The sequence below is a fragment of the Monomorium pharaonis genome, chromosome 5, assembly GCF_013373865.1.
Source record: "Monomorium pharaonis isolate MP-MQ-018 chromosome 5, ASM1337386v2, whole genome shotgun sequence".
Classification (NCBI taxonomy): Eukaryota; Metazoa; Arthropoda; class Insecta; order Hymenoptera; family Formicidae; genus Monomorium; species Monomorium pharaonis.
The window spans coordinates 10,028,745-10,056,174 of record NC_050471.1 but is presented as its reverse complement, the minus strand read 5'-3'; the positions used below and the strand labels follow the sequence as shown (position 1 = coordinate 10,056,174).

The following is a 27,430-nucleotide window of genomic DNA, read 5'->3' as shown; positions in this document are numbered from 1 at the left end:
CCTATAGAGGAAACGCGTTGAAGTTTGCTTATCCACAGACGAAGTCGCGAGTTATTGTCGATGGATTTTTTTTTATACAAGTATAAACTCTCGTTTACGAGGCTACACTTCCTCTTGGAATATAGAATCAAACATAGCAGTTATGCAGACTGTTGCATTTATTCGTCAACCTAGCTGGAAGACTGACAAATCGTAAGGGATTGCTTACATGGTATAACATCTCGAACACAAAGAATTTTCTTTTACTATTAAAATGTCGTAATCGTGAGACAATGTGATATATTTTGAAGAATTTTATATGATTTATTGATATCTATCACGATATACGTTTTGATTAAATTTTACAATATGTTCAGTAATTTTTATCATCGGTTGTCTCTTATACATTTTAAAAATTCCTATCGTTGCCGATAATATTTGATAAATTGGCAAGAGAGTTTATATCACCAAACACGATAAAATTTATAGTGAATTTTGCGGTGGAAAAACGTAACGAAAAATTTTCCCTGTGAAAGGTGACGAATAAAATTATTTGCAAATAAAACACGCCTCATCGAAGAAGAATGCAATCAGAATGTTTTTATTACAAACATTGGTAAAATAATAAAAGTGACGAAACGTTGAGACTTTCCCCCGAAATCAATTCGAGACCACACGATTATTAACAAACAAAAGATTTCATCGGTTGAAAAATGAAAAATGTGTTGCCGGTTCGGAAATCCTAAAAAATAGACGAGCTAGACGAACGGAGCGAGAAATACGTGGCGAAGTGCGGAGACGGGTTGATAAGGATTAAAGCAAATGCACTCTTGATTATCTCGCCGGGATGAGGCGCGAGAGTAGGAAGAGAGATCCGGGCTAAGAAAAACACGGGGAGAACGGAGGTAATGCGAGAGGCCGTTGAATACGCGGTCGGGATTTTTCACGGATCGATTATGGCAATTCAATCAAGGAGAGGGGGGGGGAGGTGAAGGGAGGGATAGGAGCGCGGGTGGAATTTGTCGTTCCGACGTGGGAGCGACGCGATTTATCCGTCGACGAGAACCCCGGAGAGTGGCGCGACGTCCTCTCGAATGTGCTCTCCATCTATCCCAGCGGGATTCCGCCGGTGTTTTCTTTCCGTTTCCGGGCAACCGGAAGAGAAAGGTGCGTGCTGGAGCCCCGGTGGAACGGGACGGGAGCGAGAGGGGCGCGGGGGCGAGAGCGGGGAACGGGGAGGAGGGGAAGGGGAACGCGACCGCGGCGATGCAAACGGGATTGGCGAGTTTGCCGAACCACCGCGTCGCGCACTTCGGGGAGCATGGGTGCAAAGTAAAAAGAGACGAGAACGGGCTGTTACGTAATTTATGGAGTGGTTACACATAGCTCGTGACTCGTGGCTCTCATCCTCCGTTCGGGTGCTCGATCGCGTAACGATTCGCGCTCTCTCAAGTGTATGCACCGGAGAGGAATTATTCAAACATTTGCCGCCGACTGAGAATGATATGCAGCACGGCCGCGCTGCACCCCCAAGAGGGGATTTTTAGGGCTCGAGAAAGTAGAGAAGAATTATCGCCAGATGAACGATAATCTTTTTCAGAAATGTATTTTAGAAGAAAAAAAATTAATCGACACATTTGCTCGTAGTGGAAAATAACTACGTGTAAAATATCGACTTCGATCTCTGTCTCCCGTCTTTAGAAACGTCAGAAAATTTTCTGTAACTGTTATTTTAAGTCCCTTTGCTACAAAAATATCATTCAGTTTGGCGCATACGTTTGACTTCGGTTTAGAATTCTAAATCGCACGGCGCACAAGTGTATCATTATATTTTGCCATTCTATGGATAGGGAAACTCTTCCAAAAGCCGGGCGCGTTTGAAGCGAGAGCGATGTAAAATTTATAGATCGTAGAGCCAGCGTAAGAGGCTTAACTTTTCGAGCGATAATACTTCACTAGTAATAGGTCGGGAGCCGGATTCACGTAATAATACGATTACTGATATCGGTTGCAACGGGGAGTAGGGAGAGTCGAATTTAAACTACAATTATCCCCCGCCATGAGATACCGTGGAGTGCAACGCGCGCGATAACGTTAGGCACGCCGCCGATACTCCCTGCCGTACAATACCGGAGAGGAAAAAAAAAAAACTTTCCCCGTGAACGTTTCGTGGCCATAAAAGTGTTAGAGATTTTTCACCGGGCGTCCATTAAGGTGTTTACAGAACGACGGGGAGCTTTGTAACTTTCTGCAGGCAGGAAAAGCAGTTAATGAGGATGCAAATTTAATCCGTCCGGAAGAAATTTCATTTGCCGCCAGTCTCGACAAATAATTTGTCGTGGCTCGGTGAATCTTATAACTTTCAACGTCATTGGTGGCTATCAAAACCCGTTCATTCTCTCTTGCAAGAGACGGCTCAGGATATCATTGATAAAGCTCGATCAGTGACACTGCCGGTGTAACAGCAGTATATAATCTCCATTTGCAAATGACGAAATTGTAAAACTTACGAATTAGAAAAGTGAGTTTTACAGATATCTTATTCTATTACGTTCTCGAAGAAACAATAAAGATGATATCATTTATAGAAAAGAATACGGCAAAAAAGGAAGTTGCCGTAGAATTTTTGTTTTCAAAACTTCCAACAATTTTTCCGGACGAAGAACACTAGACAGATTTATGAATATCAAAGTGATCACAGAAGTATAAAATTCGTTATGTAAAATTTTCACTGGCGAGTGTGTGCATAAATAAGAGAAAGAATAAACGCTGCACAATATGTTCTATTTTCAATAAAAAGCGGCTAGCCACTCTCTCGGATATGAATGTAGACAGCAGCGATTGCTCATAAACAACAATACCATGGCGCGTACTGTAATATGCGCACGGTTTGTTTAGCGGTCTTGCTATTATCGTCGTTGTTGTATTCACCCTCGAGTTTATTCGTGGTCTTGCCAGGCGGAAAGGTCGATTGTGATGTGTGCCGCTTTTGCTGCGCGGCTTGTTTAATTAATCCGCCACCTACAAAACTCCTCGCGGCCGGCCTGCTGGTTTCTCCTGCTGCGGACTCGTAAAGCCCCGTCACGTGCGGCTCGTCAAAAGTTTTTAATTCACGCGCCTCTCGCTGATATCGAACGTGTCTCGTGGCGCGAAATGTGCGACTTCACTAACCGGGCCGGACGTTTAGAGCGATTCGCGCCATAATTTCCTTGATTAAGCCAAGATAGGTGGCGGATTGCCAAGAAGGGCGGCGTACCTCGTGCTTCCACTATGGTCCGTTTCCCCGGAGGGTGGTCGACGAGCGTCCGTTCGCTCATAAATAACATCGCGAATTAAGCGTGTAATTTCCACGCGAATTACGAGCGGATTCCGCGGGGTCCTCTTCCCTCCCCCCTCTCTCTCTTGCCGGCCTTAACTCAGGGGTATTTTTATTACTGTAAAAATGTGCGTTGCAAAAAATTTATAATCGCCCAATGTGCGGCGCGACAAATCATGAAACGCGTTGCCCGTAGCCGAATGACGAATGTTTAATACGTCGAAATCTCCACCGGGGAAAATCAGTTGATATGACTGAAATTATTCATTTCACGAAAAGCATATGCATTTCAAATACAGCTGAACAAATAAATAAATTTTATATAGAAATGCATATATGCTCCTAATTAAATTTTTATTTTCCTCTTTGGTAATTTACAATTAACGATTGATAATATTACATCTTTTAGATATAAGGAGATAAATAAAGAAGCTCTTTTCAAATTGTGAAATAATTTGCTCGAAGATAATATTACATCTAAAAGATTAATCTTTAATTGTAAGTTCAAAGAGAATAATAAAAATTTTAATGTTGGGGAGATATTAATGTTGGGGGTGCCAAACACACTTCGCATATGCAAGTTTACATGCAATATAAATTATGGAAGTCGATGTAAAGTCACATTTTTGTTGTGTGCAGTTTAATATTCCATTCATATCGGCATTTTGTGCCTCGCTTTTAAGATATTAAATGTCAATGACAAATGGTAAATATGGGGATTTCGACGATATTTCATTGGAGGTTTTGAATACATGTATGAGATCCAGTACGCATCTGTTCCTCCTGATTGATGAAATAGATTGCGCCTTTGTGACACGCACCTGCGTCTGCCACATTCGTTCACGTTCTATTTTGGATTTTCCTTAGGCACATATTGCGAAGTATAGAAGATACATTACTTTCAGAATGGGCTTTCCGCGTGCTTCGTAATCTTACGACTGTCAGCTCTTGCGATGAAATACCGTCATCTTTTTATTTTGCTTGTGTATAGTAATAACACATGAAACAGCCGATTTTAAAAATTGATAGATTTTTATAAAATTAATTTTTGTATCTATTTCAAGCGAGACACAGAATAAGTGGTACAATTTTCTACTTCTATCATATCTCACATAATCTTCGCAAAATAATTACAATATTCCATTGGATACATCTTCAATTTATTTAAATGTTTCGTTTAATCAATGAAGATTTTTTAAATATTTTAAATTTATATTTTTTAATTTTATTTTGAAGTACGTATTAGAATAATGTAAATTATTATAAGAGATTTGTTCTCCTATAAAATATTATTATTATATTCCTAAATGCGATATATTTCGTAAATATATTAATGTGATAATACAAGGATTTTTTTAAAAAGTTAAATTTTCAACCGTTTTTTTACGGTGCATTTTTATTACTACGTAATGTTGAGAATCGCTGTTTTCTCTCTCTCTCTCTCTCTCTCTTCTTCTCTTTCGTTGCTTCCTAGCCACTAATGAGATAGACTGTTTAATTGTGTCTGCGTTAATTACAGAAATATCTCGTCGGCATCAGTCATATTTTATTATGCATTCTACATCACGTAAAGAATGCAATAACATTTGATATTATTTTGCTAGTAGTTCGTATGAAATTTAAAACAAATAATAAAATTTAGCGTATGACCAGTATTGTTACATTATTATCGTTATTTAAAAAAAAAATCGGAAAACATTTCCATTATTTTCATCATTGAAAAAACACGGAGTGCACTTTAAAAGTGGCCAAAAGTTTGGACGCGGGTAATTTGTTCGTCAAAGTTCCGCCCCATAAATTCCTTCCGTTCTTTTCCCCATTTCTTCTCAGTTTCCCTGAAAAGGAGAATTGTAAATAATTAAGTCAAAATTCAAAGTTTCACGAGGCGCCCGATGCGCAGAAAATGCAGAAAAAGTGCATAAAGTTTCGGAACACAACACGATGGTGCGCGTTAGTCTCGCAGGGAGTCCGTGTTCGTTAAAACGACGAGCCGCGACCTCGTAGATCTCTCCTGCAGCCGCTTTTTTCCCTCTGTCGTCATTTATTGCGCGCAACAGCGTTGATAGTGCGCGAAAACAATCCTTTTGAACGGGCCGGCCAAAACATTCCGCTTGTCGATGGCTGTTACGCGGCGACGAGCCGTGCGCACGCGTTACGCGAATTCGGCGTCGTTGCACCCAAATAAAAAAACATCCGAAAGCTTTTGCGCGATATTTGCCGGTACTGTAATTGCCTTAAAGGTTTTACACGGTTTGCTCGCGCTGCGTGCGTATCCTGGCCTGACCGAGACAGGATTGACAATTTTTAACTGGTTCCATAATTAACTTTGAAGCGTTGTTTTTTTTTTGTATAGCGTTGCATTTTGTCTACTCGCGAAAATTATTACAAATTCCACTTTTTTAAAAGGATTAATTGTTTTATTATTTATGTTTTGCAATTTAATATTGTATGTGTTTTGTGTGTGTGATAGTTAAAAAATTTCTTCTAATTGTAAATATCGAAGTATATTTGGTATTGGTATCTCATAAAATTACATTTACTTATAAGTACTAAGATCACTGCACTTCTTAATAAACAAATAAGAAATAAAATCAGTAAATGAACAAATAAAAATAACTTTTTATATATAACTTACAACTTATGATATAATTTTCGGGTAAAATATTATAATAAAATCTGTATGAAAATTAAACTTCAAAAATATTATTTGATTTTTAATTTATTATTTTGAAATCTTATTACTTTAATATCTTTCTTAAACAGTAATTCAATGATTGTTCAGTGACTGATGCAGTGACTATACATACACATACATTTAGTTTTTATTGTTAAAAACGCAGTTACATTATCCCTTAAATCCCTATAAAATGTTACTCAATGAAAAAGAGTTCGAGAACCGCTATTATGGCGAAGGAGAAAACACGTTTTTTTTTCTACTGTAGCCATTAATTCCGAAAACTATGGTCGTCTGTCCCAAAATTACCCTATTATTTCACCGTGCTTCGAGGGACTGGCTCCGAATAGCGTGATAAAATCATCTGGCCTCTCTTTCTCCCCAAGATCGGCTCTGAAATCTATTAAAGAAATTGTCGGTCGATACACGTAGCAATCCTCGTAAGTCGTTTCACGCGTCGTTCGTTCGCACCTGCTCGAGCGGAAGCGAAAGAGCAGCGAACGACGTGATTTACTTGACGGACGGACGCGACGCAACGCGATGCGATGCGCCCGACGCAAACTGCATCTCCCGGCGATAACCGCCCGGCCCCGTCCGTCGCATACCCTGTACTTTCCATTTTTTATGACACTCCGCAACCCGATGGTGGTGCCTACCGCAGAGTGCGGGAATGCGAGGGCGAGGGGCCCGTTCGTTGAGTCGACCTCGGAGGGGGACGAACGAGTGCGCGAGAGGTCGCTGGTATTTCCAATTTCACAGAGCGTGGGTTAACGAGGCCCACGAGGGGTGGAGAGAAGTTAGGGCAACCACCCTGCGTAACTTCCCTACCCGCCGCCAAAACTGACGCCGACGTCGGGCACCAGCGAGCGCTCTCGTTCCCGGTGCACCCCTTTAAACGCGGCTACCTCGGTGGCTACCCTGCCCCCCCGCCCTCCCCTGCCCGCCACGGCCGGGGGTTCCGGCACATTACCTTCGCTGATTACCAAACCGGTCTCGCGGAGTATGTCACCCAGTCACCCTCGAGACACATACCTTCCGGTATTCGGCGACCCTTCCGCAGGTTGCCGCATCTGTCGAAATAGTAGAAACGAGAGCAAAGCTCGGGTTTATCTGATGCATTATGATTGTCTGTATACATGCTTAGGTATGCGAATTTGATTGAGTAAAATGGGGATAATAATATATAATAATTTATAGATAACCGCGATGAAATAACAGCAGAATGAAAAGCTAATGAATTTTAATTATTTAATGAAATTTCTCTCGGAAAATATTTTTGTGTAAAATAGGTAAACGTGCGACAGCAATATAAAATTACGAATATTTTTGTGTCGCAGGGCAGCACAGAAGTTGAATCTGTCGTCGAGCCCGCATCGGAGACGACGCTCCGGCGACGAAAACATCGGGTCTGACGAGTTGCCCATTTTTCCCAATGGATACGCCGCGCTCCTTCTCAAGTCACCACCTCCGGCACCGCCCGCCCTTCTCAGGAGGATAGGCGTAAAGGAGCTCACCGGAGTCGGCAAGGTAAGCCCTTATCGATATCGCAGCCTCGGGCGCAGGCGACGAAGTTTCACTTGCTACTTCGGAAAATATCCGACCATGAATTTCTCCAGCCGATCGCTTCCATCACAGCACTGGCAAAATCCATATAGACATTTTTCGCCTAGACATTTAACCTTGTGTATATATATCATAGATTCTTATTCCTTCTTTTTTCTAAAATATCATATGAATAACATTGTATCATTTATATATTATATATAATTGCATTAAAAAAGAATAAAATTATAAAAGATTTAACAAAAATGAAAAGGTAGGATTTTTTCAGCTTTAAAATTGCACATGAATTGCAAAAAATTCTTTATAAGAAAAATGATGCAATGTTATAATTTGTATAATATTTCAGAAATTCGATTTAGAGAGGAATAAGATCTGAAAAGAGAATTAGCTAAGATCATCTGATGAATCGAATTTAATCTTAGAATATTTGACTTTGGATAAATTTTCATTCAAGTGCTAATTCTAGTTTAGTTTTTATTATTAGAATTTTGACAGTTAAAAAAAATATTTAGTAAGACTTTTTTTACATAAAAATAATAATAGTTTATTTATTCTAACATCTTGTGATCTATAAAGTTTCAAGGTATTAAACACTGACGTAGAAAAGAAAGTGCTTATACAGAGAAAAAAAGGAACAAAAATCCATTCAAAAAATAACAAACGGACATTATCGATTTTTTTAATCGGAAAAGAAAGAAAAAAAGGAACGATAAAGGGTTAAATGACTGATCAAAAACATTCGAACAGAAAGTTCCAATTAGAAAATATTCGATCGAAACTTTCTCGAATACTTTTAATCGGTCATCTTGGGCTTTATCGGTTTTTCCCGATTAAAGAGATCGATAATATATCCGTTTGTTACTTTTTGAACGGATCACTTTTCTCAGTGTAGTTTGTGAATTTTTACTTGGTGCAATATTAATTCAAGAAAAATATAAGTAACATTCTAGGGTTAAAAGTCCGCTTTTTGCGGTCGGAAAACAAACCGCCTTCGTTCGAATTAATCAATCAAGCATACAGTGGACGTAGCGTGCACACATCGCATGATAATGGCGTCTGCACCTCGATAGGATTTCCGCGTAGTTTAATCGGGACAGAAGAGCCCGCAGAGCAGACTTTCGCCTAGCCGTCTGATCCGGAAGCACGGTCGACTTCCGCTCGTTTCGTTTGCGCGGTGCTTACCGTAAATCCGCGGCCGCTCAATTCTGCCACGAGGGGAAGAACGTGGGCCCCGGCAGCTATCCAGCAGAATTTCTGTCTTATGCACGCTATCCCTCGGCGTGCGTGTATATGTGAGCGAAAACAATCACGAGGAGACGCATCTTTGACGTATACACGCGGTGGGCGCGCGTCCGTCGGTGAGGTGAGAGTACGCGTTGCAGATGCATATTTGTATAATGCACGCGAGTTGACTACAAATTTAATCTCGACGATGTAATAAAAAATCTCCTTGCGCTTTTTTACATGACGCACGTGTTCTTTATTTTATTGTTCGTTCGAATAGTAGATTAACGGTACGACAAATTAGTTTATATCATACCGTACACTGATAGAAAAATATGTTGTATTTGTAACTATAATTGCATAGTAAAATAATTATATCATTTTTATAGTAATTATTACTATAAAAATGATATTCCTAACTATAATTATTTTACTATGCAATTATAGTTATAAATACAACATATTTTTCTATCAGGGTATGTGAACATCTCCGCACATTCAATCAATTTAGTAAAATGAGAAGTTGAAATAAGTTTATTAACTGAATCACGTATAATTGTCAGGACTGAATGTAGAATGTAGACGCATGACGTATAGCCATTGGTCTGTTAACGTTGTGCGAGCGTCCGATTGTCCGTTTCTGGACGATGCTGTACACGTTCGGATCCACGCTTTGCAGAAAGGTGTGCGTACGAATCTTCGTGCGGGCGTGCGATTTGAAATGCAGATGAGCGTCTCGCGCTGCTATAAGCCGCCTGAGTGCCACCGCCACCCCGCGCGCTTCGAAACTACAACCCTTTCGCCGTTTCCATTCTCCGTTCGTCGGGGAGAGAAACAGAGATGGAGGAAAGGGAGGGGACAGGCGTCGAATATCCGGTTTAAACTATCAAACTGGATATCCGCAACGGAAGCCCTCGGAAGCGGTCCCAAGTTCGCCAACGCGCTCGGAACGCGAATAGAGATGGTGAAGATAGAGATTGGGCGGAGCGAATCAGGCTATTCGAAAGCTCTCTCGACTTTCAATCGCGCTTGCAGACTTGCGCCGATATAGTCAGCGCTGCGTGTATACGTCTCCGGTGTCCCTAGGCACTTTATTTGCGTGCAAGCTGTCCATACGAATCAACATCCGTATCTGCACAAAGTACAGTATTACAGGTTCCACTATAAAAGTTACGTATGGCATCTGAGATTTTAAGAACATAAGAAACAAAAACTTATCCTATGAAGGATCCTTCGAATGTTCTTTTTGCGAAATGTATTTCAGGTTACAACACACACACGTCAAGCCGTGCACAGATAGTCCTTTAAGAGGGTCTCGAGTTATATTATTCGCTGGTTCCACTCAATAATCGATTTTGTAGCAAATTATAAAAGACGATACGATATACGATGGTTTCGTATTAAGTTTGCACGTGTGGTGAAACAATACGAGTTTGATCAGTGTGTTGATGAAGATGAAGTCGGACGAAACGAACCGAGGTTCCCATGTAATCTCCAGAGTGTACGGACGCGGTGTGCTTAAATATTTGCGCGATGGATAACGACGAGGATCACGCGGCGACGACAAAGCGATTTGGTCGGTCTGAGTGTAGCCGTTCGTGTTCGTACCTCGTAGCGCGCGACAAATATGTTCTGCAAGTACCGCGGTATGATGAACAGGAAGTTTCCCCACTTAATTATGATCGCGTTATACAGAACATACAAGGCCCGCATTGAACTTTAGAAGCGTCTTGGTTGAAATTTGAAATCGGCTTTTCCTTCGCTTTTCAAAAAGTTGAATCGAAATACAAGATGATTATTAACCAACTAAAATACGTTTCCTTACGGAACCTTTTTATTGAACACGGTGGGGTTCGACGCTGTATCTTTTATTTAATTATCAGAAATTTTAGAAATCTTTATTAGAGAAGAGCCAAGACGCTACTAATTATGTAGAAATTCTGAGAATGAAGTACTTCACGTAGGTAACGTTTTCTTCTAGAGTATAAATTTAACAACAAAGGTTGCCTCAATAATTTATGATGAGATTGTTGATTACCGTACGATGTTCTGCTCTTCGACAACGACCGACTGATTTTCTTGCAGTCGAAGAGGATCCTGAGGGAGCTTAACGCGGTCGGGTCTCAGGAATTCCGGCGAAGCGTGGGCCACGGTGTAGTATTACATGAAAGGGATGCTCGTTATGTTTTGAGACGCGCATCTCCCAGCGGGATAAAAGCCGGCGGCTGCTGCACCGTCGCATAGCCGGCGACCCGACAGACAGAATTGTTTTTCGAATTAATTTGTCAGAAATAACGGCTTATTGTTTACCGACGGGTGAGGCTAATTAAAGTGAAGGAGGCGGCGACTTCGGGAAGGATGTTGAGGTAAAGCGCTGGTGTTTCTTCGGTAGACCGGCCATATTGTTACGAGAACTTCTCCGCGAAACTAAGTCGCTCGCTTTTCCATTCCTCTGTGCGGTATCTTCTGAAAGGAAATATCCTTCAGCGGGAAATAAAGTTTACCCAATGAAAGCATCAGCGCTAAGCGCGTTTGACTTGTATTAATTAACAGACTTTTCCGCAATCTGATGTCGATTCCTCGGATTTCGGTTTATTCAACCTCTCGATTATCTGCCTATTTCCACAACAAATTTGTTGTACGATTAAATTAAGATATTTTATTAACGAACTTGTAGTTCGCAATAATTGAAAATTTGAAATTACTGTATATAATTTATAATCCATTCCGTTGACTATACAATTTTGGAATCAAGTCGGTTTTTCTTTCTAGTAATTTTGATTTAAGATACCCCGATAACACGATGGATTCATAATTAATATTTAGATTATTTTTTTTAAACAAACATTTAAGTAATACTCAATGAATAGCTTGGACAGTATGTTACGATCTCTCATCCGGAAACCGTTAGACGCAAACTGGGCGCATTTAACTCGCAGTTTCTTCGAGTTATACATGTCGCGGCCTCATAAATAGATCCCAACTTACCGCCGGTAATTACCGCTTTCACAATAAGCGGTAGAACCGTACATGCGGGAGCTGCTTCGCGAGGGGTCTGTTGGATATTTAGTGTCCTCGCTAGGGGGGAGAGAGAGAGAGAGAGAGTTAAAGCCATCCGCACAAAATGGAGGACACGCGAAGTGCTTTGCTTCGTTTAGAAGACGAGTTGTCTGCAGTTACGAGTGGCCGCTTGCTCGTCTCTAAGCTCGTCTATGTTTGAGCGCGTTTTGCCAGAACGTCAGAAGGACTTTAGAGCCGCCGCAATCCCGGTTCCCTTTCTATCTCCGTTTCTGTTTCTGGCGGTACTTTCGGTCCACCCTGTCCAGCGTCCAATTTGTAGCTCGGAGTATCGCGGCGTGTCATTTCAACCGAAGACGAGACAAAGCTGCGATATCATATCAATAGTGGTTCAGGTATTTCAACGTGAGCGTCATGCAGCGAGGTACGCGAATAAAGTTGCTTTATTCACGATTAAATATTACAATATGTCAGACGGATGGTGAGCTTTAATAACTGCGAGCGCGTTACCCGCCTTGAAAATTTGGTAGAAGAGATCGTCAATTAGATTTTGCTTCAGATTGTTCGGAGAATATATCTAATTTCCATCTCTATTCTCGCATGAATTATTTCGCGAAGCTGTTAATTTTATCTCGTATCATATTTCTTATATATATATATATATATATATATATATATATATATCTACATTATTCCTTTCAAAATTATTATGTATTATGTATCATATTTCTTATCTACATTATTACATTATTCCTATCAAAATTAATTTAAACTTGTTTTTATCACAAAACATTTTCCTTTCATACGATAAAAAGATTTACTCCAATTAAAATATTAGCAAAAGTTTTGCTTCATATAAATTTTAATTGAATATTTTAATTGAATATTTAATTAACTGATTCGATGTAATTCAGATAATAATTTTATACATAATATACTCGTTCACTTATGTTTACCAATTATTATTAATATAGAAATTATTTGATCAGTATAGCTGGTAGGTACACAATGAAATCTCGCGATTCATTTCCGCCTTCAGATTATTTTCACCGTCAGACCAGTCGTCCCGAATCGAGATCAAATTTTAGTTGCGAGAGAGGAGATGTAGCCAGAGACCACGTGTACCACGAGCCGGATACATCCGAAGATGCGAGGGTGGCAGATTTATGGGGAAGAATGCAATCCCCGTGCGCAATATACAAAGCTATAGAAACCTCTGAGAAATTGTTCCGTTAATTCAATCGGAACGAGACACTTAATATTTACTCAAACGTTTCAATATTAGAAGAAATACTCTATCGTATTTCTCGCATTTCATGCTACAAAAAATTTTGATATTTTACACAAGTACTTTTATCTTTTCTCACATATGTGAATTTTATCGAAATGAAATAATTATATGTAACTTCCCTTACCGTGGCGAAAATTATATACTTTTTTATTTACGCGAGAAGAGGAAATAAAATTTATAATGTTACAAAACTCCAGATATTTTTTGATTATACATAATTATGCATAATTTATCTAGCAGAATTGTATCTTATGTGCGATAAAACCATTGGTAACAGCACGCGAGGGAGAATTCGTTGCATGTTTCTTGATACTTTGCGTAATGATCGGTATACACGAGTCGGCCGCTGATGTCGGTTGTCGATGGAAATGAACGTCGCGGAGATCACATTTCGCGTGGGCATTTGCCGCGAGCCTAATAAGCGACGTATTAGGAAATCTCTGCGGAATCTCTTATTTCTATCACGACGCGGACGCACGCGAGGATCGATCGATCGCCATTATTCCCGACGTGCTGCCCCGAAGGCACAGTGGCAAAAAGGACATGCGCAATTTCGTCAAAGGAAGAGGTGCTGACCAAAACTCGTCGCGGTCAGCGGTTTGAACCTACGCGTTTGCCGAGCTTTATTGAAACGTCCGGTCTTAGGCTCCCCTTACGCTTCGGCCGCGTCGTTACGAGCAAGACGAGAGGGAAGTCGGTCGCCCTAGACACCCTTCCTGACCCTAGAATGCCTAATGAGGACCTCTGATTTTACTCAATGTACCGACCGGACGTCGCACTCCCCCTCCCCGAATCCTGGCCGAATCGCGCATGGTATTAAGTACAGAGAGAGTTTCAAGTTTATCATTATCCAATGGTAGTCCGTGTATTTGCAAATTTATGTGACAACGCTTATCCAAAGATAAAAGATACGCAAATAGAAATTAACCTTTTCAAACTCGAGTCTCTCATTACCGAAAGAAAACTTTATGATAATATTTAAAAAACGGCTCCACGTAGTTTTAAAAAATTTCTGAAAATATCTTTATGTCACTTTTATAATTATGACAGTATAATTTCTATAACTGACTAAAATTTGTTTTTTTTCGCAAGACTGCTATAGATATCCTTCCATTTGAACGTGCTCTTGAAATGGATTGTGTTGAAAAGATTAATTTCGCTTGATTACTTATCCTCATATGATGTAATTTTTTTGCGTCATACTTTATAGATCCTTTCGCGCGTGGCACGATTCGTCCCCTTGCTAATTTCGTTTTCTGCACGCTCTGCTCTAATACGCGGCGTTAACAAGATTCTGCCGATGGGGGTTATTTTAATAATGAATTAATCTAGGAGGCATTATACAGGCGTGAGGAAGAGGCGAAGCAGGGGTGTTTGCGGACAGTCCATAGGGACTACCAGACCACGTGGGCCACGTGGTACCCACAGGATAATTGGAGGTCACTGCGGTTTTAGGGACTCCTCGAGTCCCTCGCGAACTATTCTGGAGGAACATCTAAATACGGACCACGCTCGACGCTTTGACTCGTATAATTATCCGGATTTCTGCTTCGATTTGTCGTGCAGTAATTAAGGAATAGCGGCTACGGTGATATACTGCGCAAACCGCGGCGTTATCTTCGAGTGATTAAACGTATTTTATGACTGCGATGATTCACGAGTTCATGAATATTAGCTCCAATCAGATTAAATTTTAAGAAACTCATGTGCTTAAATTACTTGAAATTTTTGAAGAAAAAGAATTTAATGTATTATATAAGAAAAAAATTTTTTTTAAGATAGTGAAGAGAATAAATATATTAAATGTAATGGTAGATATCAATTTGTTTCAAATTATGAATTTGTATGAAATGTATTTAAATATTTATAAACATTAACAAATTTTTTGTTTAAAGCATTCATTATTTTTACATTCTTCTGTTTATGTTTAATTTCTAGATAGTGTTAAGCCGTATCTTTTTAGATAATTTGGCTATTATATATATATATCTGCAAATATATATATATATATATATATATATATATATATTTGCAGATATATATATATAATAGCCAAATATATATATATATATATATATATTTGCAGATATACCGCTAAATGCGACCGTAACACGTGATCTATAAACGTTCTAGAGATGGTACGATTGGCATTTAATTAGCGAAAAGGCTTTCGATCGGGTATAGAAAGAGAAAATCAAATTAACAGTAGGAGAAAACTGCCAGCAAGAGAAGGTACGAGAAAAACCATTTTGTTGTTAGCTGGTATTATTGATTTGTGCTTTTTTACGAATGTCCCCACCACGAAAGAAACTTACCGCGATTAATGTTCTTTTACTCAGCCGTATCCTGTTGCTCGTTATTTATGATCCGTCTAATGACTTCATTCAATTAGTAACCTATCAAGTGCAGACTTCCGATTATACCGAAAATCCGATAATGCATATTCCTTACTTCTGTATTTAATACTGTAATGTAATGGAGATCAATTTTTTCTTATATATGTTACGAAGATAATTAGTTTAAAATTTATAGATCTTCCCCCACTAAAATCCATTTAAAAAAGTCTTATCGAAAGAATCTAGAACTCTAGAGAATTGTACAAGAAAGTGTTTTTCAAATTAATACTTTTTTTACATATATAAATCCTTTATCAACAAGAATATACACTCTTTGACAAAAAAGTTATGGTTTGAGCTTTGAATTTACAATTATAATTTCATAACAGAACACGATACAAAAATTTTCCTGGGATTATTTGAAGTAGAAACTTTTATAAAAATAACTTCAGAAAAATAATTAAAGAAATTATTTTTCATAAAGTTATAACAGTTCAAAATTGGCAGTCTAAACCTGCATAACTTTTTTGTTGAAAAATGTAATTTTACAAATAAAAAAAAAACAACCTGTTTAAATGTAACTTTTACGTTATATCTCCGTAACTAAAATTATTATGCAGAATAGGATCGACTGACGGGTTCGGGTATCGCGCGGGGTCAACAATGTTTCATCAGGAGCCCTTCGTACGTCTTCTCGTCGGTATTTAGCACGCACAAAATCCACTGGGGCAAATGTTTCAAAATGAATTCCTGTTTAATTTAGCTGCCGAGAAACTCGCGCGTTCTCCCATGGGGTCACCGCGCTAAATAAACCAATTAATAATTATCACATGAGCCCGTCTGACCCCATATCGATAGGATCCTTTCTGCATTTCACCATGACGATAAGAGTGTAACATTTATACCTAGAAAATTTTGCTATCATTTTGTACATAAACTGTGATGATCGCAATCACTTGTCATGGAAGACATCAATGCATTCTTTTATATTAAAATAATGTCAGAGGATCAAAGAAACATACGCATGTTACAAAATATATGTTATAGACGAGCAATTATTTCCAACATGGTATGAGTGTGTTGCGTGTATGTTAATATCCCAATGCAAATTATTCGTAATTACAACAATTGATTAAACCGTTCGTAAACAAGATCACTGTTTAGATTATAGCGATATCATTATTAGCGCGACACGTATTCGTTGAAATGTATGATTATATTAATTCGGGAAGCTCGCGCATTATTATTATTCTGTTGCCCTTTTCTGACAAACATGATGCAACGACAACAATGCTAATTTCCATTGAAAGATGTTGAACATTAACCTGAAATCATGGTTAAATTACTGGAGGAAATTGACGATTCCATCATATAGAATACATTCGTTGGTTCATATACGGCGATTAAATTGTAGCAATCGCTATTGGTGCGCATTTAGAAGCTTATTCGGCGATTTGCTAGAGCGGGTTTAGTTTGCATTGCGCATCCGGAAAGCGAGATTCCAACCCTCAAGCGCATTAGTTCTTCGGTCCTTGTGTCCTGGGATCGACTACGCCCATGCTCGTTTCCGAGGTCATCGTCATAATTACACGTTTCTAAGCGACTTAACGAGCATTGGTACTACTAAATATACCATCAGGTACCGTCCCACCGTCCTGAGATTAACTTGGGCTAAATGCGCGTGTAAGTTACGTCGCCGAGACCACTTTGCCTAAATAGCAAATCCATTAGTGTCTGTTTAGCGCAAGTTAACCATCAAGCGAATTGGTATCTGCGGATGTTTTTATCAGACGATAAATGGCATGATACATGCTATCCAAAAAGTTATATGTGATAATTATTGCAATAATTTGTACAGACTCACTTAAATCACCATCAAAGTGATTTTTTTTTCCAGGTGCGTTATAAAGCAGGAAATATTATTCAGAGATCTTCGACAATGAAAAATTGCGTGCGCATAGTGGAAATTATTTCCGACGACGTTATTTCGATAACGATAATCGGCACAGCTTCGAAATGGAAGCGCCGTTTCCGCATTAGATTTCCGCCTTTCTCTCCACTCTTCTTCCATTCCCTCTTTTTCCTCTCGCTTTTATATAACGCGTACGTCTGCATTGCCTGCACCCTTTCTCGCGCTTCACGTGCAATTCGAAAAAGTACCTTTGGCACGAGCGACGAATCGGTCTGCCCACTTTCTGTTTGCTCGGCCGATGAATATCTCAGTGTAAACGGAACACGCGGTGGAACGGGAGCGCGCGTCGTTACTCTGGAGGCTCGCGTCGGTGAACCATCGAGAAAACACTGTTTAATTTTGGCGAACACGCTCGCTCCGCGCTCCTGCTGTTTCACACTGTGGACGATCCGTCTGGGATGAGAGAACAATCATGAGAAAGAAATCTTTGTGTTACATTTCATACACGCGACACTCAATGTCGTCATCATCATCTCGCAAGGAAACGTGATATTTATTTTATATATTTATAAATGCATTTTCAAAATTAATTTCTTTTAATTTCTTCCTTTCTTTTTTTTTTATCCACTCGCACGCCATAGTTATTCGCGTGTAAAACGGGATCGGAAACGCAAACATTCGAATCCTAAATTACACCTTTTTAAATAATTATGTATTTTTTTACATCAATTGATTTATCTCACTATTGTGTGCATAAAAGTATTGATATAAGCAGTGAGAGATTATTAAAAATAAATAGTTTTTTTTGGATATTTTATATTTTATGTCAAAATGTATTAAAATGAAATATAATCATTAGTTCATGCGTGTAAAGCGACGTGTGTGAAGTTAGCATCTCAAAGTTTAGCATCTCATAAAAATACTGCAGAATTACTTGTATCCAGCATAGTTCTACAGTTCTTAATAGGTTTTAACAATAGTTCCGTTGAATTACGTATTTTAATTAAATTTTTATAAATGAGATGCTAACTTCCAAAATCACATAATAGCATCTCACCGTATTTCGAATATACGACCACAGAGAAGACTAAATCTATAGAGTTCTATCGTTTAAAGACATCCTGTCAATAGTTCTGATGATTAAATTAATTTAAAAAAATTTTTTGTTACAAAACATACGTATATATACGTATACGTCTGCGCACGTGGATTTGGTGTAACTGGCATCTCAGATAAACAAAATTAATTAATTTAAAAAATTTAGAAAATATTTTTTAACAACTATCTTGATTGAAAACTTGTATTTATAGGTCTAGACATGAGATGCTGGTCGAATATCGACAGTTCTATTTATTTTAACGCAGTTCTTATATAGTTCCGGACGCGTACAATAATTTTCTAAAAAGTTTCGGTGATATAAATAATTAAAACATTTTTTAAACAATTATTTTGCCCGAAAAACTTGAATTTTGAGGACTAGACGCGAGATGCTGTCTCTCCCGGTCTCTCCCTGTCTCTCCCGGTCTCTGTTCATCTCTCCCGGTCTCTCCCCGTCTCTCCCCGTCTCTCCCCATCTCTCCCGGTCTCTCCCCGTCTCTCCCGGTCTCTGTTCGTCTCTCCCGGTCTCTCCCGTCTCTCCCGGTCTCTCCCCGTCTCTCCCGGTCTCTCCCGGTCTCTCCCCGTCTCTCCCCATCTTTCCCGGTCTCTCCCCGTCTCTCCCGGTCTCTCCCGATCTCTCTCGGTCTCTCCCAGTCTCTCCCCGTCTCTCACGGTCTCTATCCGTCTCTCCCCGTCTCTCCCGGTCTCACCCGAAAAATTTGAATTTTGAGGGCAAAATAAATGTTTAAAAAATGTTTTAATTATTTATATCACCGGAACTCTTTAAAAAATTAATGTACGCGTCCGTATCTATATGGAAACTGCGTTAAAAGAAATAGAACTGTCGATATTTCAACAGCATCTCACGTCTAGCCCTCAAAATTCAAATTTTTCGGGCGAAATAATTGTTTAAAAAATGTTTTAATTATTTATATCACCGGAACTCTTTAGAAAGTTATTGTACGCGTCCGTATCTATATGGGAACTGCGTTAAAAGAAATAGAACTGTTGATATTCGACCAGCATCTCACGTCTAGACCTATAAATACAAGTTTTCCATTAAGATAGTTGTTGAAAAATACTTTCTAAATTTTTTAAATTAATTAATTTTGTCTATCCGAGATGCCAGTTACACCAAATCCACGTGCGCAGACGTATACGCATATATACGTTTGTTTTGTAACAAACAATTTTTTTTAATTAATTTAATCATCAGAACTATTGATAGGACGTCTCCAAACGATAGAACTCTATAGATTTAGTCTTCTCTGTGGTCGTATATTCGAAATACGGTAAGATGCTATTATGTGATTTTGGAAGTTAGCATCTCATTTATAAAAATTTAATTAAAATACGTAATTCAACGGAACTATTGTTGAAACCTATTGAGAACTGTAGAACTATGCTGGATGCAAGTAATTCTGCAGTATTTTTATGAGATGCTAAACTTTGAGATGCTAACTTCACACGCGTTGTAAAGCGCGCCTCTATGCTGCCGTGCAAAGCGGTGTCAGAATTGCTTATTCCAATATAATATAGCAATATTCGTTGCGTGTACAAACACATTTATTTCTATCTGTAGCGTTTTATCTTGATTGTAGATCCAATTCTACTTACTCGTTATAGCCCGCAAGTTCTAGCCTCCTCTATATAAATATACGTGCTTCGTCAATCAAAATTTACTTATACACCTGGTAAATTTTTGCTCCCATTCAATGTAACGAACGATAACTTTCTTAATCAGAATTAAGGAAACACTTGTAACCAAGAGAAATATAAACTGATGTATAAATTGTTACGGTTCACGCGCGTCTCCGTGACGATGCCTGCGGTGGACCTCAGCCTTTCGATAACCGCAATTCCCAGGAGAACTCGTAGAACATTCTCTCTTTTTCAGTCTCTCTCGAGTACGCGGCGGCAGCGGCGACGGCGGGGTAGCAGTGCCGGTTTAATAAATGTCCCTGACGCGTGGTCGGCAAGGGTACAAATCGCTTGGAACCGCAGACACAATGCTTAGTAATGGCGGCCGACGGGTTCGCGCAATGGATCCCCCTCGACGTGGCAGGTTCCCCAGGTTACTATGCCTCGCGATGCCCATCCGTTATGTTCCTTGAGCTGCTGTTACCGTCGTCGGTGTGCATGCGCGCGCGCGATCACTGCGATTTGATTTCGGCACAAATCGACGGACAAACGACCGTAATTAATCCCGGCCGTTGGCCCGCGGCGCGCTTGCTAGATGTTCGACCGGGGTCTATTGGAAACATCATCGTTGATACCTTAACACAACGTTGCTTGTAATTTGAGGACATCAATCCGAGTGACTTAATCCGAAATAGCTAATTTGAACTTGAGAGATGGAAACAGAATCCATCTGAGAGAGAAAAACTTTTCGTCATAATAAAATTTCAGATATTTGAATGTCATTTAACTGTATTTTGCTCTTTTGGAATATCAGAATTTTTTTTCCGATGATTAACGTACCGAAATTGTTCAAAGTATCTGTTTAGTCATAAAAAATAAAACTAAAATGTATATTAAGATTAATATATTAATTTCATTCTAAATTGTTTAAAATTGTACAATCAACGATGTATGATTTGGAATGTGTAATAAGCCTCTTTCAAGTCGATGTTTTTGATGTTTTAATTATTCTCATGAGCCATCATTGAATTTTGTAGACAGCGAATGTTGCATATGCAACTGAAATTCTGAATAAACAATGTCGTCGATGTTCACACGACGAGCTGGTCCGAAATCCTTAAAGAATTTATACGTGACTGGTAACTGGTATCTGACTCCCACATTCCCTTTGAATTTGTCTCTTTATGATGCTACGGAGTCGCATATTGCCTCGGCAAAAACTTTATTGCGGTGTGCTAACGCTAGCCAGCGCTGCGTGAAAGCGATGCGAGAACACATGTGAAATATACAAAATCAGTCTCTGGGCTCGTACGCTCGCGACATGCACGACAAAATCGGGGGAAATCGAGTTTCACTGATCTGTTTATAACGACGGTGATTTTGTGATCTCGCGAAACCCGGCTGTATCAACTGTATGATGGAAATGCGTTTATAGGTAAGTTCCTGTTGCAATATTGCCCTTAGAATCGTAGCGATCCGGAGCGAATTGGAACTTCGTTTCCTTCTCTCTCTGGCTTTTGAGCCCATATTACGTACTACGAATCTATTGGAGAGTAAATTGATCCTGCTCGACTTTAACCACGACTTCGTTTACCTACGGTTTCTTGTTCCCATGCGGTTTCGCGCTATTTCACCGTTGGAATTACAATTATTAGATATTGAAAGTGTTAAATGAAAAATACATTTGTGTCGGTTTAATGTATTTCCAAATTATTATATAGCACCTTGTCAATTCATGTTGATTTATAATACTTAATTGCTTTCGTATAAGCATATATTTTTAAAAAAATAAACACTTGGTTAGGAGATGTACATGTTGGATAAAGTAAAAATAAAACTAAAATTTTCATTCGAAACAATTTCTCTTCCATCAATCTCGTTAATTCTAAAGGAAAGCTAATAAAATCGAAATTGTTGTAAGTCTGTCTGGAGAATTTTCCGAGTGTATCATTTCCAGTTCCTGAAGAGGAACTACTGAACTTACCAAATGCATAAAGCTGGATTAGTTGGAAAATTAATAGCGTAGCAGTGGAAAACCATCGAAACTAAACGAATCCGGGCAAACGTACCAGAGGATTGCGAGACGGGTGCGCTAAGGGGAGGCAAGCGGACGAGAGGGAACGACAGTGGAACGGAGGGAAAATTGCGTCGCGAACGAGTAACACGAGTCGTTAGTGGCTAATCCGCCATAGGGGACGAAGGGGACACGTTTTGGACCGTTGCCGGCGTGCACCATCCCCTCCCGGATCGCGCGGGCTCAAGAGTTGCGCGAAAAACAAGAGGACGGCTTTTTGGGGGCTAGCGAGAGGAGGGTTTAGTTCCGCATAGATGAGTGACGATCGAAGAGACGAGGAAAGGGAGAGAGGGAATACGTTGAGGGCCTAACCGAGAGGGCACCAGCCAGCACCGGTAGCGGGGGCTTTCTGTTGATTCAAGTGGGCACGTGATAAAAATGACAATGATGAGTTAATGCAATAACTGTGTACCTTCCGACCCTCGTTCGACTGGTGCCGCGCGCGCGCGCACACAGCCATGGCGTATCGTCGGTGTGCAATCGTGCGTGTAACGCACGCACACACGACAGCAACAGGATGATCGGGCCACGGACGACGACGTGTCGGTATAATTTTCGGGGAGAGAAGTTCCTCGACAAGCGCGAGCGAATGATAAAGGCGGTGCGTTAATTACTGATACCAGGATTCAAATTTACGTGACTATCATGCCGCAAGCTGAATTAACGATGGCGGTATCGAAGGTGGAGAAATTGACTTCAGTGACTCGCGCAAACGAATGACAAGTAGATAAAATGGATAAATATATTTAGATCAGGTTTCACGTTCATTGCGTCTAATTTCGCATTAATGGTATAAAAAGTGATATTTTTTATAATAATGCTATAACAGAAAGATCTTTCCTCTATAATCCCCTTTAAAGATGGAATCATTCAGGGCATTTTATGTATAGTAAAATGTTTATATCTTTTTTATATTCAATTTTTATAGTTATATTTTCAGTAAATTAAATTAAAAATTTTATTAAAATGATTAAATGACTAATTTTTAAATATTTATTTTGAATATTGTTAAAACTCGATTTTTCAAAGTATTTATGTAAAGATTATATTGATTTGTATTGTATATCAATATAAATATAAATATTTTTGATTCGAAAGTATAGTATACGAGATTTCTAGTCTTGTATCAAATTTATCATAGACGGATCACTATCGTAGTAAATCGACAGAACGATACGTTACACGTAAAATTAATTGATTGGCGGACGCTCCTCGATACATATATGTATACGCGCATCCATTTCACTGAATTCAAGCAGACCAGCCTTTGTAGAAGCAGATTGGGGGGTGGAACGAATGATCGCCATTGCCGATGGAAACCGTATTCCTGGTATTTAGCGGCGGCCGTTGCCAATTTACTTCGCGCGCACGATAAACCCAGCTGAACGGGATTAATGCTCGGCAACGGCCGCCCCTAGTCTCGTCTATGTCACTTCGCTAAGGATACTCTTCGAGTGAGTCTCTCTCTCTCCTCCCTTCTTTTCTTGTTGTAATTCCTTACAGCGTCGAAACTCACTCCATGTCGCAACTCGGAACGTGCTGTAAATATTAAGCTTAAAAGTATCGGCCAGACCGTTCGCCAATTTTTAAAATAAATAAAATTGTATAGAAAGATACATAGCACAACGAGAGTCGCGTACTCGTTTAATGTATGTACAGCGTTCAAAATAACTTTGTCAATAAACACATAACTCGTCGAGCTATCGCGAAAACTGTTTATAATATCGAAAAATCCTTATAAAAGGTTTTTCTCTTTATTTTCTTTCAATTTGCATAATATTTTTGTAAACTGTCCATTATCGCGAGAATATTTCTCGCGGTATTCATACGGTCTGAACGCGATTAAAGCCGGACTATAATGAAGCTTGATTATTAAAACGCGCGAGCGGCTGGTCATCGATGAGAGAATTAGCAATTATGTGCGACGAAACGGATTAACATAAATCGATCTTGTGACCGATTTAACCGAGACACATATTGGATTTGAGCAACAACAGTCTCGCGACACCGTCGCTGAGGAGTGTCATTGACCTCGTGCTGTGCCCCGGCGTCAATTCGCGTATTTATAAGCGTTTATTTGCGTAATGGCTTTTTCATTTAAATTGCGAAGATGCATCGGCTGCATACGGAGTGGCTCTCCCGCACCGCTCTCGCACGTCTCCCTGACCACCTTCCGCAGTGACACACCGACCGCTTGGATTTCGTGGCTCGTGGATGTTTTCGGAGTTAATTGGCCAGTGGACAGGCGAACACAGCACCGACCCGAGGTTCGCTGCATAATTAATCCCACCGTCGGCTGACCTCACGATGCACATTGGCTGCTGCTGCTCGCACAATTCGAATGGCCGATAGCCCACCCTATATGCACGTTAGCCAGGGCGAGCTAACCAGCCGAAAACATCAACTTACATATTCAGTGGCCCGTTGTACTTGCTTGCAGTTTGCTCTGATACACTGGTAGCTTGACGGGATGATTTAAAACGCTCAGACGTCGACCACGCGATAAAGGAAGATGTGTAAAGGGTGTTTAGCAAGAATCCTATCGAATCCTAACGCGATATTCTCTAACAGCGATAAACATTTCTCTCTGTATATGTAAACATTTAGTTATGCTAAAATTTGTAAATATTTATTAGTAAAGCCTTCGGCACACGATATGATTTTTCATGCTAGCACGCATACGAGGCGTCTTACGATCGGGTTACGATTGGTAATATAATCATTCGAGCCAATCGGGACACGTAATAAGATGTCTCGTATGCGATCTAGCATGAAAAATCGTATCGTGCGCCGAAGGCTTTAATGTGTACAAGTAAATGTGTAAAAATAGAATGTATAGAAAAATATATACAGCAGTATTTTTTGTAATTAGTCAAAAATAAGATCATTTTTTGCGCTTTGAACTGGAAAACCTTAAATCCTTGGAAATAAAACAGAAATAATTTCGATTATCTATGGATACAGAAGGCAAGTGCCTCTCCTTAATAAAATATTGAGAACTGAACCGATTTAATTTAAGATAGTTTTATCATAAAAGCCGTGGTTGTGTAGCGCATTGTGCATCTAATATTAATCTATTAACAATGCGGCTTGTGATATATTATCCTCTTTGAGCGTAATACTTTGTCGACGTCCGCATCAGCAAAGTATCCATTAATTTATCCGCAAAATAATCCTTCCTCCATTAAGGCATTGTCGCTCCGTTATAGTACGAGGACGGTCATTTGCCGGCGCAAGGTGCCACGCTCACTGACATTTTCTGAGTGAACGAGTGCATCAAGGGATGGCCACAAAGAGAATATTCATAAAGTCGACCAACGGGCGCTCTCGTCCTATCCTTCGCGGTAGAAGAGCGCGCAGGGTGGAAGGACGAACTTCGGATGGTAGGGTAGTTGAGCCGCTTAACGACGAGGCGATACCCGTCTCATCGGTCCATTTTCATGAGCAACCCACACCCACAAGACCTCCTTGCAGTCGATAGGCTGCATTTGAATCTCGAATATGCGCTTCATAATTTATATCAACGTGATATAAGATGCACAACGAACTCTATAATAAATAGTATCGTATTAGATGTTATAAATCACGCGAGATTGTCCACGATTCCTTATCATTTGTCTTTTGGCTGACGTAAAAGTAAAAAAAAAAAAAAAACATTAGATAATATCTAGCTACATTTTTTCTGCTTTTAATATTTGATGCAAGTAATTAAATACATTTAATTGTTCAACATCGAGTTATTTGACATCTTTATTTAACATCTTAATATCGAATTTTAGTCGAATTAAATTAGAGATTTATTAATTTAATATACGCTCCAACCATAAGATCAAAGTCAATTAAGTTTCATAGGAGTGCCTTCGTGAAGTTTAAATAAGTTCTGCAATCTTTAGAGTGATGCGCATTCTCGTCACTCTCGCGAAATCATTTCATCTCCTCCCGGCGTTCTCTCATTTGCCATTTAACAATAGCATCGTCCAGGAAGTTTACGAAGAGATGCGCGGGCGAGTCTGAATCAAATTTTATCGCGAACTCGTCCCGTTAGCGCCGTAGGCCTTAGCCTGTTTTACATTTAAAACGCATTACCGCGCCGGCCGCTTCGAGCCCCGCGCGACGATAAAATGAAATTAATGGTCCTGCCCGCCGATTCGAGATATATCGACAGAACGACGGCGGCGGGGGCGCCGACGGGGAGAGAAAACGCGCGCAAGTTGTAGTGGCGCGAGAGAAAAGAAAAGACGCATCGAGATAACGCGAGGAGCCTAACGCGAGGTGTCGATCAATTCTCGCAGACCTCGAGGAATAGCCATCTGCGCGTAGAACAGTGCAGAGTCGGTGTATAAAGTCGAGATCGAATTTTAGTCGCGACAGAAACCATTGCATTCGAAATCGATTCCAATCTATACGATGTAAATAAAATTTTAGGTTGTAAGAGATATCAAATCCGATATGTTGTTCTTTTTTTAATGTTATGTAATATGTTACATGACGATTCTAGTTTCGCGAAAATTTGTGAACTTCAAAATATTCCATTATTTTCATCGCTTATTTTGCGGCGATATTATAATTCGATATTATAAATGTGGTTAATTAATGAAGTGATTAAATACCATTATCGCATCATTAAACCATGCAGAGAATAACATAATTACATTCATTCAGTTGCAAACGTATTCGATTCTATGAATTACTATTACGCGAGCTAATTGAGCGACCAATTAATCGGTATAGTATAATCTTCTGTTATCGAACGGAGTAAAATTTCAATTAAAACATTTATTACGGACTCTTTTATTATTAATCATAAATAATTGTGTGCGTAAATAAGAAACTTGCCTAGCAAACTGTTTTGCTAATATTTCACATTCTCGATATCTGAGAAAAACATTGAGAATTTTTCGAAGAATAACTTTAAAGACATTTATAAAGGATTTTCAACCAAAATTTTTTAAATATTACATATTAACATTTTTCGATTTAAACCGTTTATCCAGAATGCTGTAAGTTTTCCATTTCGAAAGCGTTCAGCTTAACACACTTTAAACATTACGGTCTCAATTTCGATTGGTAAAAATTGGATTAACCGCTTGAGAATAATCGGCGATAATTTTGTAAATGCGAGTATTTCATTCAATCACATTCAAAGCCGTGCAATTCGGAGAGAAATACGTCGGAAAAAGTGTCAGAAGTGTGAGGCACACAAACAGAAGAAAAAGTTGAAAACATAGGAAACAGCTATTTCCCTGCATTAGCCGGGCCGCTTTTTGCTCATGGGGAGGGGAGGGGGTTACACCCGGCGGGAAT

General features: G+C 39.5%; 2 protein-coding genes across 7 annotated transcripts in view; one reads left to right on the top strand and one right to left on the bottom strand.

The window, feature by feature from the left end:
• Nucleotides 1-27,430, bottom strand: part of LOC114253746 — a 240,819-nt gene that overhangs the window by 50,874 nt on the left and 162,515 nt on the right. The gene's annotated exons all lie outside the window — the stretch shown is intronic.
• Nucleotides 1-27,430, top strand: part of LOC105839103 — a 354,738-nt gene that overhangs the window by 234,952 nt on the left and 92,356 nt on the right. For all 3 annotated transcript variants that reach the window (XM_028192516.2, XM_028192517.2, XM_028192518.2), the window contains exon 6: nucleotides 7,307-7,496. In XM_028192516.2, the coding sequence (XP_028048317.2) occupies nucleotides 7,307-7,496 (190 nt within the window). The remainder of the gene's footprint in view (nucleotides 1-7,306; nucleotides 7,497-27,430) is intronic.